The sequence below is a fragment of the Crinia signifera genome, chromosome 2 (assembly GCF_055691185.1).
Source record: "Crinia signifera chromosome 2, ASM5569118v1, whole genome shotgun sequence".
Taxonomy (NCBI): Eukaryota; Metazoa; Chordata; class Amphibia; order Anura; family Myobatrachidae; genus Crinia; species Crinia signifera.
In genome coordinates this window covers 383,263,019-383,276,894 of record NC_139218.1, presented here as the reverse complement: position 1 = coordinate 383,276,894, position 13,876 = coordinate 383,263,019, and the positions used below count along the sequence as shown (strand labels likewise).

General features: G+C 44.8%; 1 protein-coding gene across 1 annotated transcript in view; it reads right to left on the bottom strand.

The window, feature by feature from the left end:
- Window positions 1–4,953: 4,953 nt before the first annotated feature.
- The window catches only part of CAPN5 (calpain 5), an 87,775-nt gene continuing 78,852 nt past the window's right edge, over window positions 4,954–13,876 (bottom strand). The window contains exon 13 of the mRNA XM_083170189.1: window positions 4,954–11,050. Coding sequence (XP_083026315.1) covers window positions 10,868–11,050 — 183 coding nt within the window. The 3' untranslated portion in view covers window positions 4,954–10,867. The remainder of the gene's footprint in view (window positions 11,051–13,876) is intronic.

The following is a 13,876-nucleotide window of genomic DNA, read 5'->3' as shown; positions in this document are numbered from 1 at the left end:
GCCATGTCAGTGTTTTGCATGTGCCATTTAATCGTGGGGTTGCCGTGAATGGGGGGGGACACATTAGTCTGTTTCTGGACTTTCTTCTTAATTTATGGATTACCATCACCTGTGCTTAAACACCTTTCTTATCAATTACCCTGTTTAAAACAGGTGATGACAATCATAAATTAAGATGGAAGTCCACAAACAGAGCATTCTGTCCCTCCTGGAGAGGGTCATGTTGGGAGGTATGGAGGTGTGGGGCGCTCACCTGGTGTGTCTGGTGAGTAGCTGTGTCTTTGCTGTGTAACATGGAGAGGCAGACCCTGGCAGTCTGGCACTGTGGGCTCACTGGGCTGGTTCTCTGTCGTGTGAGTCAGAGGCTCCACCCAGCGTTACAGCTTCAGGCACACTTTGAGTGACAGATGTAGCCAAATATATAAGAGATAGAAATTTAAAACCTTTGGTCTCTGCGCTTTATATAAGAGAGCCTCCCGGGTGATGGGCCTCAGCTCTCCGCTAAGCAGATTATACTTTGCCCCCTTAGAGTAGTTTCCGTAGTTCCCTAACAGAACATGTTACTGAAACTAAAGTTACATATTACCACGGGCTCAGGCACCGGCCTAGCAGCTCTCCCCCCTCTACCGCAGGCATAACGGAGATGTTTTACTTCATAATAAATTCGATTTCATTACAATTTAAAGGATACTGTGGCTTTCTTGGGTTTTAGAGAAAACAAAATCGTCTCAGTTTTTAGCTTCATCACATGGATTCGTTCGCCATGCAGTGACCCCCTTGGTCACTTTACTTTTCCGAAAAATAAAAATAAACTGTGTCCACATTTTCTGTGTCGACCATTGATGTGTATCTTTTGTCTATGTCGACCATTGGATATGGTTTCAACCTATTGACCATTGCTCTACACCAGGGATTTGGAACCTTTGGCCCTCCAGCTGTTGTCGAACTACACATCCCAGCATGCCCTGCAACAGTTTTGGCCAGGCCAGCTTCCTGCAATACATTTTATGTTAGTATAAAGTACAGTATCCTCTAGTGCAATACTGTACAGTTCACTACAGTAGCCAGCGTATTGTCCTGATTGGCTGCTGGTTGGTGAGTGCAGAACCCATTGCCATGCTCTGATTGGCTAATGATTAGTCTAGTCCTGTAAGGCTGGTGGGTTCTGTGAATGTGCTAGTGTTATGATTGGTTGAAGGTTTACATCAGGCATGTCCAACGTTGGCCCTCCAGCTGTTGTGAAACTACACATCCCAGCATGCTTTGCAATAGTTTTAGCATTCTCTAATAGCAAAACTGTGGCAAGGCATGATGGGCCCTTTAGTTTCACAACAGCTGGAGGGCCAAGGCTGGTTTACATGAATGTTGTAACGCTCTGATTGGTGGAAGGTCAGTGGCTAAAGCAGCATTGCTAGTGGGGGGGGTTACACAGTCCACAATCTCCCACTCTGCACAACATAGGAGCAAGCGCAGGAGTCTGGGCGAGTGGTACAAGAACTTAGTAATGCCACTGGACATTAACGTATGCATTGGTCTTTTTATACACGGGATACTGTGTGGAATACAGTATTAATATCTAATGCTATAGGTGGTCTACAGTATATTTGAATAACATAAATAAGTGGTAAGGAAAAGGTCAATAATTAATTTTAAATAAATACACAAACACACATTCTCCCACCGCATGGTAAGGCTCCTGTCTCTTCTTCCTGATAGCTGCTCTCTGTTCCAGTGCACTGATTGAGAGCTCAGAACCACACACACTGCAAACTTGGTAGAAGAAGCTGGTACACTGGGCATGTGCAGCAGCTCTGCTCTGTCCCTTACACTGCATGATGTGGTGGCAGCTCTATTGATCATATTATATACCAACTATTGTTGTCATAATTTGGGCCACTTATCAAGAGGAGTGTGTGTGTGGGGGGTTATGGGCAATTGGGCCCCCAGCTTTTGCATACAACATTTACTGCGGTTTATATATGTTTCAGTACACTGATCCTGCAAACGTTGTATTGTTCAGACAGGTTACCTTTGGAAATGGCTACAGACTGTGGCGGCCTGCTTAATAAAATCTATATTGATAGGGGCAGCACGGATGGTGTAATGGTTAGCATTACTGCCTCACAGCGCTGAGGTCATGGGTTCAATCCCCAACATGGCTCTAACTGTGCGGAGTTTGTATATTCTCCCCGTGCTTGCGTGGGTTTACTCCGGGTACTCCGGTTTCCTCCCACAATCCAAAAATATACAGATAGGTTAATTGGCTTCCAACAAAATTAACCCCAGGATGACTGTGTGTGCGTTTACATGTGGTAGGGAATATAGATTGTAAGCTCCACTGGGGCAGGGACTGATGTGAATGTTCAAATATTCTCTGTAAAGCGCTGCGTAATATGTGTGCGCTATATAAGAAACTGTTAATAATAATAATAATAATATTGATTCCTTGCTCAAAATGACAAACTGTCGGCCAACCGGATACTTGCAAATGTATATACTGAGATTACAAATATCATTTGGTATTAACGCAGGATGTATTAGAAGACCCCAATTTGCTTATATATTGCCACAGGTGTTATGGATGGCCAAATATGCCCTCTATCTAATCAATGCCCCTCTCTGGGATCCCTACAAAATGAATCTCCCAACTTGGCATACTACAAACCAGACACTACATAGACTTTTTTTTTTTTTTTAGGTTAACAAAACTTTCTTGTATAGTAAGTGTACAGTAGGTAGGCGCATATTTTAAGGATAGAATTTTCAGTTCAAAGCTACCTTATACAGCTCTGGATATTCAGGTATCATATCACTGTTCTCATGGCGCCATCTTGTGGCCAAGTCTGTAATGGCAAATAATATGCTCAGACATAGAATTTGACAGGAGATAAGAACCGCTTGGCCCATCTAGTCTGCCCCTTTTTTAAACATGTTACCTCAAACCATATTTGAACCTTATTTCTTTGTAAGGATATCAATATGCCTATCCCAAGCATGTGTAAATTGTATTACTGTATTTGCCTCTACCACCTCTGATGGGAGGTTATTCCACTTATCTACTACTCTTTCTGTGAAGTAATTATTCCTCACATTTCCCCTGTACCTTCCTCCCCCCAGTGTCAGTGCATGTCCTCGTGTTCTGCTGCTCCTTTTCCTGTGAAGAATGTCTCCCATCTGTACCTTCCTCCCTCTAGTGTCAGTGCATGTCCTCGTGTTCTGCTGCTCCTCTTCCTGTGAAGAATGTCTCCCACCTGTACCTTCCTCCCCCCAGTGTCAGTGCATGTCCTCGTGTTCTGCTGCTCCTCTTCCTGTGAAGAATTTCTCCCACCTGTACCTTCCTCCCCCTAGTGTCAGTGCATGTCCTTGTGTTCTGCTGCTCCTCTTTCTGTGAAGAATGTCTCCCACCTGTACCTTCCTCCCCCCAGTGTCAATGCATGTCCCCGTGTTCTGCTGCTCCTCTTCCTGTGAGGAATGTCTCCCACCTGTAACTTGTTATATTTGAAAGTTTCTCTCATGGGACCTGTAGTGCAGCCAGTCCTGAGATATTAACCCTTAGGGCCAGATTTACTAAGCCTTGAAAAGAGATACAATGGAGAGACATAACAACCAACCAATCAGCTCCTACCTGTCATTTTTCAAACACATCCTGTGATATGGCAGGTAGGTGCTGATTGGCTGGTGGTTTATCACACTCTATTTGATCACTTTTCAAGTTTAGTACATCCGGCCTTTAAGAGAGAGAGGGCCAGATTCTCTAAGTTTCAAAAGTGATAAAATGTAGTGTGATAAACAGCCAGCCAATCAGCTCCTGTCTGACATTTTCCAAAAACAGTCTGTCAGGAACCCCCTGAATGCAAAATTATGCACTTGGGACTCAAAAACCCAAAGGCTCAATACAGTATAAATGGCACTATAATGGAAACTACTGAGGAAGAGAGGGATCTAGGTGTCACTATTTCAGGGGACTTAAAGGCAGGAAAGCAATGTAACAAAGCAATGAAGAAGGCAAGTCAGGTGCTTGGTTGCATAGGGAGAGATATCAGCAGTAGAAAGAAAGAAGTAATAATGCCACTGTATAGGTCATTGGTACGACCTCATCTGGAATACTGTGTCCAGTTCTGGAGGCCATATCTGCAGAAGGATATAAATACATTAGAGACTGTACAAAGAAGGGCAACTAAAATGGTGCATGGCCTACATCACAAAACTTACCAGGAAAGACTAAAAGATCTTAACATGTATAGTTTGGAGCAGAGAAGGGAAAGGGGGGACATGATAGAAATCTTCAAATATATCAAGGGCTTTAACATAGTACAGGAGGGAAATTTTCTTCAAAGGAAAAGAGGTAATAGAACACGAGGACATGCACTGAAACTGGAGGGAGGTAGGTTCAGGGGAAATGTTAGAAAGAATTACTTCACAGAAAGGGTAGTGGATAAGTGGAATAGCCTCCCATCAGAGGTGGTAGAGGCTAAGACAGTAGAACAATTTAAACATGCTTGGGATAGGCACATTGATATCCTTACAAATAAATAAGGATCAAAAAGGGTTGAGATTACCTGAAGGGTAAAAAAGGGGCAGACTAGATGGGCCAGACTAGATGAGTCATTCAGCAGCACAGTATAACATCACTGGTATCTGCAGTGCAGCTTTGCTTGCTTTTGCTAGAACCCCCATTAAATGTTCAAACAAGGTTTTCCTCCCATAACTGCCGGCATTGTGAGCAAGTACACATTGCGAGAGGCCTGGCGGGACGTTGCACTTAATCGGAGCGCCCCCCAATGATTCATGGTGGTACCGTACACCACAGCTTTGCACTGACATTTCCATAGGGCTTACTGTACCTCCCAGATGGAGCAGGAATTGCAGCATTATCACATCTGTTGGACTAGACCAATACAAACAATATTATATGTGGCATGAGAAGAATATCACTCAGAAAATGACGCAACGTAGAAGAGATACGTTTAATATAAAGGTTTCTCCTGAACACATTTTAATGATCATAAAGTTCTAATTTGCAAACATACAAAAACAAATCAAATAAGAAAAAGTACTCAAAAATAGAAAAAGGTCATTGTAACAAAATATACAGTAGATTCCCCCAAACCCAAATTCAGAGTATAACAATACATTGAATGTCGACACGATAAAAAAAAAGATTAAAATCAAGTTATCAACTTAGCAAATTATATTTTCACAGATGAACAGAATCGTAAGACATAATAACAAGCATTTATAAGGAAACTGGCAAAAGATTTGGTTGTGTTCCCATCCATCTTTCAAAAGGTTCTATGAAAATCTCAGTAAGAATCAGGCTGGTTGCCATGGTAACACCACGCTGTCTACAGTTCCATGTCAAACTATTTCATGAGCTTTGACCAATGATATAGATTATATATATATATATAAAAAAAAATATGTATAGACAACTGTTATTTGGCATTTTGGACCCTGTGTATAAGGAGATGCATCCTTGTGGACTTTGCTAATATAGCTTTCTTCTCTCAGGCACACTAGAAGTATTTGCACATTTTTCTGTCAGTTACCTGCAAGTCTTTGTTTGAGCTTTTTGTCCCGATTACAAAATAGGCAGAGAACCCTCTATCACGTGAAGGCTTTCGGCAAAATTCATCCACTAAGCTATTTCTAACTAATTCTGCCCAGTCATTTGTTGTTATTATGCCATAATACATACTGTAGGTTATACCTCTGGGTAAATATTCTTTGTAACATTCAACATGTTTTTTTTTTTTGTTTAATATATAGACAGGATAAAATACATTCATTGGCTTAAGAAACACCACATGCTTTTCGGGAAGAAAATAAAATCAATAAAAAAAAAAAATAAAGAAAGAAAGGTGGATTGTATTGGTCAGAGGTCTGAATTTGGCAGCCTATCAACCCATAAAATCTAGCTCTGTGTGCGCCATGGATTTGTAATGGTCAGGCTGCTGTGTAATGTCTAAGGACAGACAGCCCTATCTGGCAAATTCTGTGGCAGACTGTAAACGTCAAACAAAGACCAATCCAATCTCGTACAACTAGACACAGATAGGCATTGAAATAGTGGCGTACACCTTACTGTGCGCAGTGGGCGGTAACACCAGGCTGTGGCATGCAGATAGCAATGTGGCAGCCATGAGCCTAGATTCATGCATTCGGTCACACAGACTGATGGGCGAGCTGACCGCACAAGAGCTCTGTTACCAAAGTGGTATCTCCATGCAGAAGAGTTTCTATGCCGGTCATTATACAGTAAATAGGTCTCTAAATAATTTTATATAAAATGGAATGATGGATACAATAACGGATGTAATTTCCCTGCAATTATAATAATGTTTTGTCTGATAAATCACAGTATGGCGCACTGCATGCATTGGATGGCACACACTGTTACCCTGTCGCTATAGATACACAGTATGTCACACTGCATGCATGCACTGGATGGCACACACTGTTACCATGTCGCTATAGATACACAGTATGGCACACTGCATGCAAGCACTGGATGGCACACACTGTTACCATGTTGCTATAGATACACAGTATGGTGCACTGGATGGCACATACGGTTACCATGTCGCTATAGATACACAGTATGGCACACTGCATGCATGCACTGGATGGCACACACTGTTACCATGTTGCTATAGATACACAGTATGGTGCACTGGATGGCACATACTGTTACCATGTCGCTATAGATACACAGTATGGCACACTGCATGCAAGCACTGGATGGCACACACTGTTACCATGTCGCTATAGATACACAGTATGGCACACTGCATGCACTGGATGGCACACACTGTTACCATGTCGCTATAGATACACAGTATGGCACACTGCATGCAAGCACTGGATGGCACACACTGTTACCATGTCGCTATAGATACACAGTATGGCACACTGCATGCAAGCACTGGATGGCACACACTGTTACCATGTCGCTATAGATACACAGTATGGCACACTGCATGCAAGCACTGGATGGCACACACTGTTACCATGTCGCTATAGATACACAGTATGGCACACTGCATGCAAGCACTGGATGGCACACACTGTTACCATGTCGCTATAGATTCACAGTATGGCACACTGCATATAAGCACTGGATGGCACACACTGTTACCATGTCGCTATAGATACACAGTATGGCACACTGCATGCAAGCACTGGATGGCACCCACTGTTACCATGTCGCTATAGATACACAGTATGGCACACTGCATGCAAGCACTGGATGGCACACACTGTTACCATGTCGCTATAGATTCACAGTATGGCACACTGCATATAAGCACTGGATGGCACCCACTGTTACCATGTTGCTATAGATTAGGGGCAGCCAACTCCAGTCCTCGAGAGCTACCAACAGTTAATGTTTTCCAGGTTTCCTCACAGAGGGGTAGATTTATTATTCGGCGATCAGGGGAATCTGCGCTATCCCCGTGCGTTATAGCAGGGGATAGCGCTTCCCCTGATCTATCACACCCGCCAAGCATTTACTCTAACGTCGGCGGTGTGGGGCAGGAGGCATAGCGCAGGGGCGATATTTTGCACTGCGCCCCTGCCTCCTGCCAGATTTATGAACGTCAGCATCGCTGCCCGTTCCGCCGCCTGCAGCTGTTGACTTCGCCAGCTGCAGGAGGCGATGCCCTATACCTAACAGCAGGGACAGCTCTGTCCCTGCTGCTGGCGCTGGGATCTCGCGAGACTAGCGAGATCCCGCGCATGCGCAGTGAGCCGGCCGGGGGGAAAGGAGACGGCGCATCAGTATTAACTGATGCGCTGTCTCCAGGAGGGACATCGCCGGAGGGGGGAGTTAGCGCTCCCCCACTCCGGCGGCAAGATCTTAATAGATCTTGTCGGTGTCCCCTCCTGCTTCGCCTCGCTAATGAGGCGAAGCAGGAACTGTTATAGCGGCGCGATAGGCGCCGCTATAATAAATCTACCCCACAATCACAAGTGAAGTAATTGGCTCCAACTGTGGCTTTTTAAAATGTGTCAGTCAGTAATGAATGCACCTGACTGTGTTACCTGCGAGGTGAACTGGATTACGTGAACTGTTGGTAGCTCTCAAGGACTGGAGTTGGCTACCTCTGCTATAGGCACAGTGCATGCACTGGATGGCACACACGTTTACCATGTCGCTATAGATACACAGTATAGTGCACTGCATGCATGCATTGGATGGCGCACTGTGTTACCATGGTGCTATAGATACACAGTATAGCACACTGCATGCATGCACTGGATGGCACACACTGTAACCATGTCGCTATAGATACACAGTATGGCACACTGCATGCAAGCACTGGATGGCACACACTGTTACCATGTCGCTATAGATACACAGTATGGCACACTGCATGCAAGCACTGGATGGCACACACTGTTACCATGTCGCTATAGATTCACAGTATGGCACACTGCATATAAGCACTGGATGGCACACACTGTTACCATGTCGCTATAGATACACAGTATGGCACACTGCATGCAAGCACTGGATGGCACACACTGTTACCATGTCGCTATAGATACACAGTATGGCACACTGCATGCAAGCACTGGATGGCACACACTGTTACCATGTCGCTATAGATTCACAGTATGGCACACTGCATATAAGCACTGGATGGCACACACTGTTACCATGTCGCTATAGATACACAGTATGGCACACTGCATGCAAGCACTGGATGGCACACACTGTTACCATGTCGCTATAGATTCACAGTATGGCACACTGCATATAAGCACTGGATGGCACACACTGTTACCATGTTGCTATAGATTAGGGGCAGCCAACTCCAGTCCTCGAGAGCTACCAACAGTTAATGTTTTCCAGGTTTCCTCACAGAGGGGTAGATTTATTATTCGGCGATCAGGGGAATCTGCGCTATCCCCGTGCGTTATAGCAGGGGATAGCGCTTCCTCTGATCTATCACACCCGCCAAGCATTTACTCTAACGTCGGCGGTGTGGGGCAGGAGGCATAGCGCAGGGGCGATATTTTGCACTGCGCCCCTGCCTCCTGCCAGATTTATGAACGGTCAGCATCGCTGCCCGTTCCGCCGCCTGCAGCTGTTGACTTCGCCAGCTGCAGGAGGCGATGCCCTATACCTAACAGCAGGGACAGCTCTGTCCCTGCTGCTGGCGCTGGGATCTCGCGAGACTAGCGAGATCCCGCGCATGCGCAGTGAGCCGGCCGGGGGGAAAGGAGACGGCGCATCAGTATTAACTGATGCGCTGTCTCCAGGAGGGACATCGCCGGAGGGGGGAGTTAGCGCCCCCCCACTCCGGCGGCAAGATCTTAATAGATCTTGTCGGTGTCCCCTCCTGCTTCGCCTCGCTAATGAGGCGAAGCAGGAACTGTTATAGCGGCGCGATAGGCGCCGCTATAATAAATCTACCCCACAATCACAAGTGAAGTAATTGGCTCCAACTGTGGCTTTTTAAAATGTGTCAGTCAGTAATGAATGCACCTGACTGTGTTACCTGCGAGGTGAACTGGATTACGTGAACTGTTGGTAGCTCTCAAGGACTGGAGTTGGCTACCTCTGCTATAGGCACAGTGCATGCACTGGATGGCACACACGTTTACCATGTCGCTATAGATACACAGTATAGTGCACTGCATGCATGCATTGGATGGCGCACTGTGTTACCATGGTGCTATAGATACACAGTATAGCACACTGCATGCATGCACTGGATGGCACACTGTAACCATGCTGCTATAGATACACAGTATGGCGCACTGCATGCATGCACTGGATGGCGCACTGTGTTACCATGGTGCTATAGATACACAGTATAGCACACTGCATGCATGCACTGGATGGCACACACTGTAACCATGGTGCTATAGATACACAGTATGGCGCACTACATGCATGCACTGGATTGTCATACTCTGTTCCCATGTCGGTATAGATACACAGTATGGCGCACTGCATACAGTTACCATGTTGCTATAGGTACACTGTATGGGGCACTGGAATACAGTTCCCATGTCACTATAGATACACAGTATAGCGCACTGCATACAGTTATCATGTTGCTATAGATACACAGTATAGCGCACTGCATACAGTTATCATGTTGCTATAGGTACACAGTATGGCGCACTGCATACAGTTACGATGTTGCTATAGGTACACAGTATGGCGCACTGCATACAGTTACCATTTTGCTATAGATACATAGTATTGGTTACTGCATACAGTTATCATGTCACTATAGATACACAGTATAGCGCACTGCATACAGTTATCATGTTGCTATAGATACACAGTATAGCGCACTGCATACAGTTATCATGTTGCTATAGGTACACAGTATGGCGCACTGCATACAGTTACGATGTTGCTATAGGTACACAGTATGGCGCACTGCATACAGTTACCATTTTGCTATAGATACATAGTATTGGTTACTGCATACAGTTATCATGTTGGTATAGATACACAGTATAGCGCACTGCATACAGTTCCCTTGTCGCTATAGGTACACTGTATGGGGCACTGCATACAGTTAACATGTCGCTATAGATACACAGTATAGCGCACTGCATACAGTTATCATTTTGGTATACACAGTATAGCGCACTGCATACAGTTATCATTTTGGTATACACAGTATAGCGCACTGCATACAGTTACCATGTTGGTATAGATATATAGTATGGCGCACTGCATACAGATACACAGTATGATACGGTTGATCTCTGAAATACACAGGCCACTAGTAGAGGTTTGGAATGAGGCCCGGATGTCCATCAGGCTTTCCTTGGTCTTCCAGAGGCCCCATGAATGTAGTCCGGTAATGATGGCGCCGCGGGGTTCTGGCGACACTTAGATTCCAGTGAGGCTGTTGCTGGTGAACAGAACCAGCTGAATGGAGCCAGACACCTGGGGGTTGGCTTTGTTGCTCCTGTCCTGGAGCGGGAGGCTGTGCTGGGTCTGCTGGTTGTTGGCTTCCGCAGTGAGGACCACCTGGCCCATAAACTCGTCTTTTACCACATTGTGATTCCACACCTGAGCGTAACAATAGGACAAGGGTAAGACTCTGGAATCTGACAATTCTATATTGTTCCATTGTTACAGCATAAAAACAATAAAAGAGATAAAATATAGAAATTAATCCAAAAACAAAACAAAACATAAAACAAATGTTTTGAAGAAAAAAATTAAAAAGAAAATTTCTTGCAAACATTGAAAAAAGTTTCTAAAAATGAAAACTGATGTTGCCCATAGCAACCGATCAGATTTTCTAGTATTTTTGTTGATCATTTTCTAGGGTGCAGCAGAAAATTTGATCGACAATATGCGTGGTTGCTATGGGCAACTCCACCTGTTTTTATTATATAAACTTTAGTAAATTTATCCCAAATTGTCTGTAATTTCGGGAAGCCTCATGAGAATGATTTACAACCTAACGGCATTATCCATACAGCTAACAAAGACCTAATGTGAGGATCTGTAGGTCCCACTGTATATCTGTCCTAAGCCGCAAATGCCTATGCTGGGTGTAAGAGTTCCGTCAGAAACCGGCATCGCTTCCCCGGATGTGCAACTCATAACAGCGCGGAACTCTAGCTCCTCCCGGGAGACTGATTGGCTGCTTACGGCGGCAGCATTCATCGCCAGGAGATACGTTCGACTCAAAACGAGGCCCTATGTATATTAAACAATAGGGTTGGCCGTTTCTAATCAAATGATTATTAATATAGTTATTTCCATTATTACGGAATAGTTATATTTACTTTCCTCCTATCTGGTTTATTTAAACTTGTTTTGTTAATGGGTTACTGTGCATCTCAGACACAGGAGGTCAGTTTGGGAAAACCCGTCCCTTATTCTGGATCCGATATGTAATGCCGGCGGTCGGAATGCAGGCGGTCGGAATCCCGACCACCGAAATCCCGACATGGGGGGGACGTGGAGCGCCCCCCCTTGCGGGCTCGCTGCGCTCGCCACGCAGCGGGCCCGGTGCCTCGCTACGCTCGGCACGCTATTTTATTCTCCCTCTATGGGTGTCGTGGACACCCACGGAGGGAGAAAGTTTCGGGATTCCGACCGCCGGGATCCCGACCGCCGGCAAATTGACTGCATCCCCTTATTCTGTGCCCAGGAATTTGGATAGATGCTGGTACACCTCTGTCTATAGATCTCCGCCTCATTTTTCCACATCAGAGCCACCAAATAAACCATCGGCCTTTTTAGGAATAAGGTTTCCATGGGTTTGTTATATGTCCTGTGGGTAGACTTTTCTCTGCTAGTTTGTAATGTAATGATAGTGTCCCAACACTAGAGGGCCCCGCTGTTTCATATACAGGTTTAGTATCCCTTATCCAAATATCTGTTATCCAATTTATTCCAAATACCATACATTCCAGAAAGTGAACAAAAACATTTTTTCTTGCTAAAAGCACTACTGGGACATGATATGTAACTGGCACTACTGGAGACCTGTACCGGCACTACTGAGGACATGGTATGTAACTGGCACTACTGGAGACCTGTACCGGCACTACTGAGGACATGGTATGTAACTGGCACTACTGGGGACATGATATGTAACTGCCACTACTGAGGACATGATATGTAATTGGCACTACTGAGGACATGATATGTAACTGGCACTACTGGAGACCTCAGTAGTGCTGGTACAGATGATATGGTATGTAACTGGCACTACTGGGGACATGATATGTAACTGGCCACTACTGAGGACATGATATGTAACTGCCACTACTGAGGACATGATATGTAACTGCCACTACTGAGGACATGATATGTAACTGCCACTACTGAGGACATGATATGTAACTGCCACTACTGAGGACATGATATGTAACTGGCACTACTGAGGGCATGATATGTAACTGGCCCTACTGAGGACATGATATGTAACTGCCACTACTGAGGACATGATATGTAACTGGCCCTACTGAGGGCATGAAATGTAACTGCCACTACTGAGGACATGATATGTAACTGCCACTACTGAGGACATGATATGTAACTGCCACTACTGAGGACATGATATGTAACTGGCACTACTGGAGACCTCAGTAGTGCTTGTACAGATGATTGATATGGTATGTAACTGGCACTACTGGGGACATGATATGTAACTGCCACTACTGAGGACATGAAATGTAACTGCCATTACTGGAGACATCTGCACCAGCACTACTGAGGATATGGTATGTAACTGGCACTACTGGGGACCTCTGTAACTGGCACTACTGGGGACCTCTGTAACTGGCACTACTGAGGACATAAGTAACTAGCACTAAATACTGTATCTGCAAGACAATGATTGCTTGGCATTCTAATTCAGTATCTGAGATAGGACACAACTTTGTTTCATGTTTTGAAACCTTGTTTTATGCACAAATAAAATATATATGTGTGTATTTCATGTGTTTGATGTGTTTGTACAACATAAATACTAGATACCGCAAGATACATCATTGAAATATAAAAATATTCTGAAATACGGAATAATCCTTTATCCAAAATTCTTCTGGTCCCGAGCATTTTGGATAAGGGATACTCAACCTGTATCACAGAATGCTGCGCCACACGGATGTACGGCGGTCCTGGCTGTTCTACACTCGTGCTCAGTTTGCAACATGGGGGTTTAACATGTAGCACTCCACTACTCAGTTTTTATGGGACACTGAGAACCCCAGTTTGATGAGTAGGTACCATTTCACATCAGATTAAATTGGACAGAATGGAAAAGTGGTTCTGGTGACAATGCTGCCCCCTGCTGGCACAAATGGTGGACAGCATGGATGGTGTAGTGGTTAGCATTACTACATCACAGTCTGTCCTGTCTGGGTTGCGTGG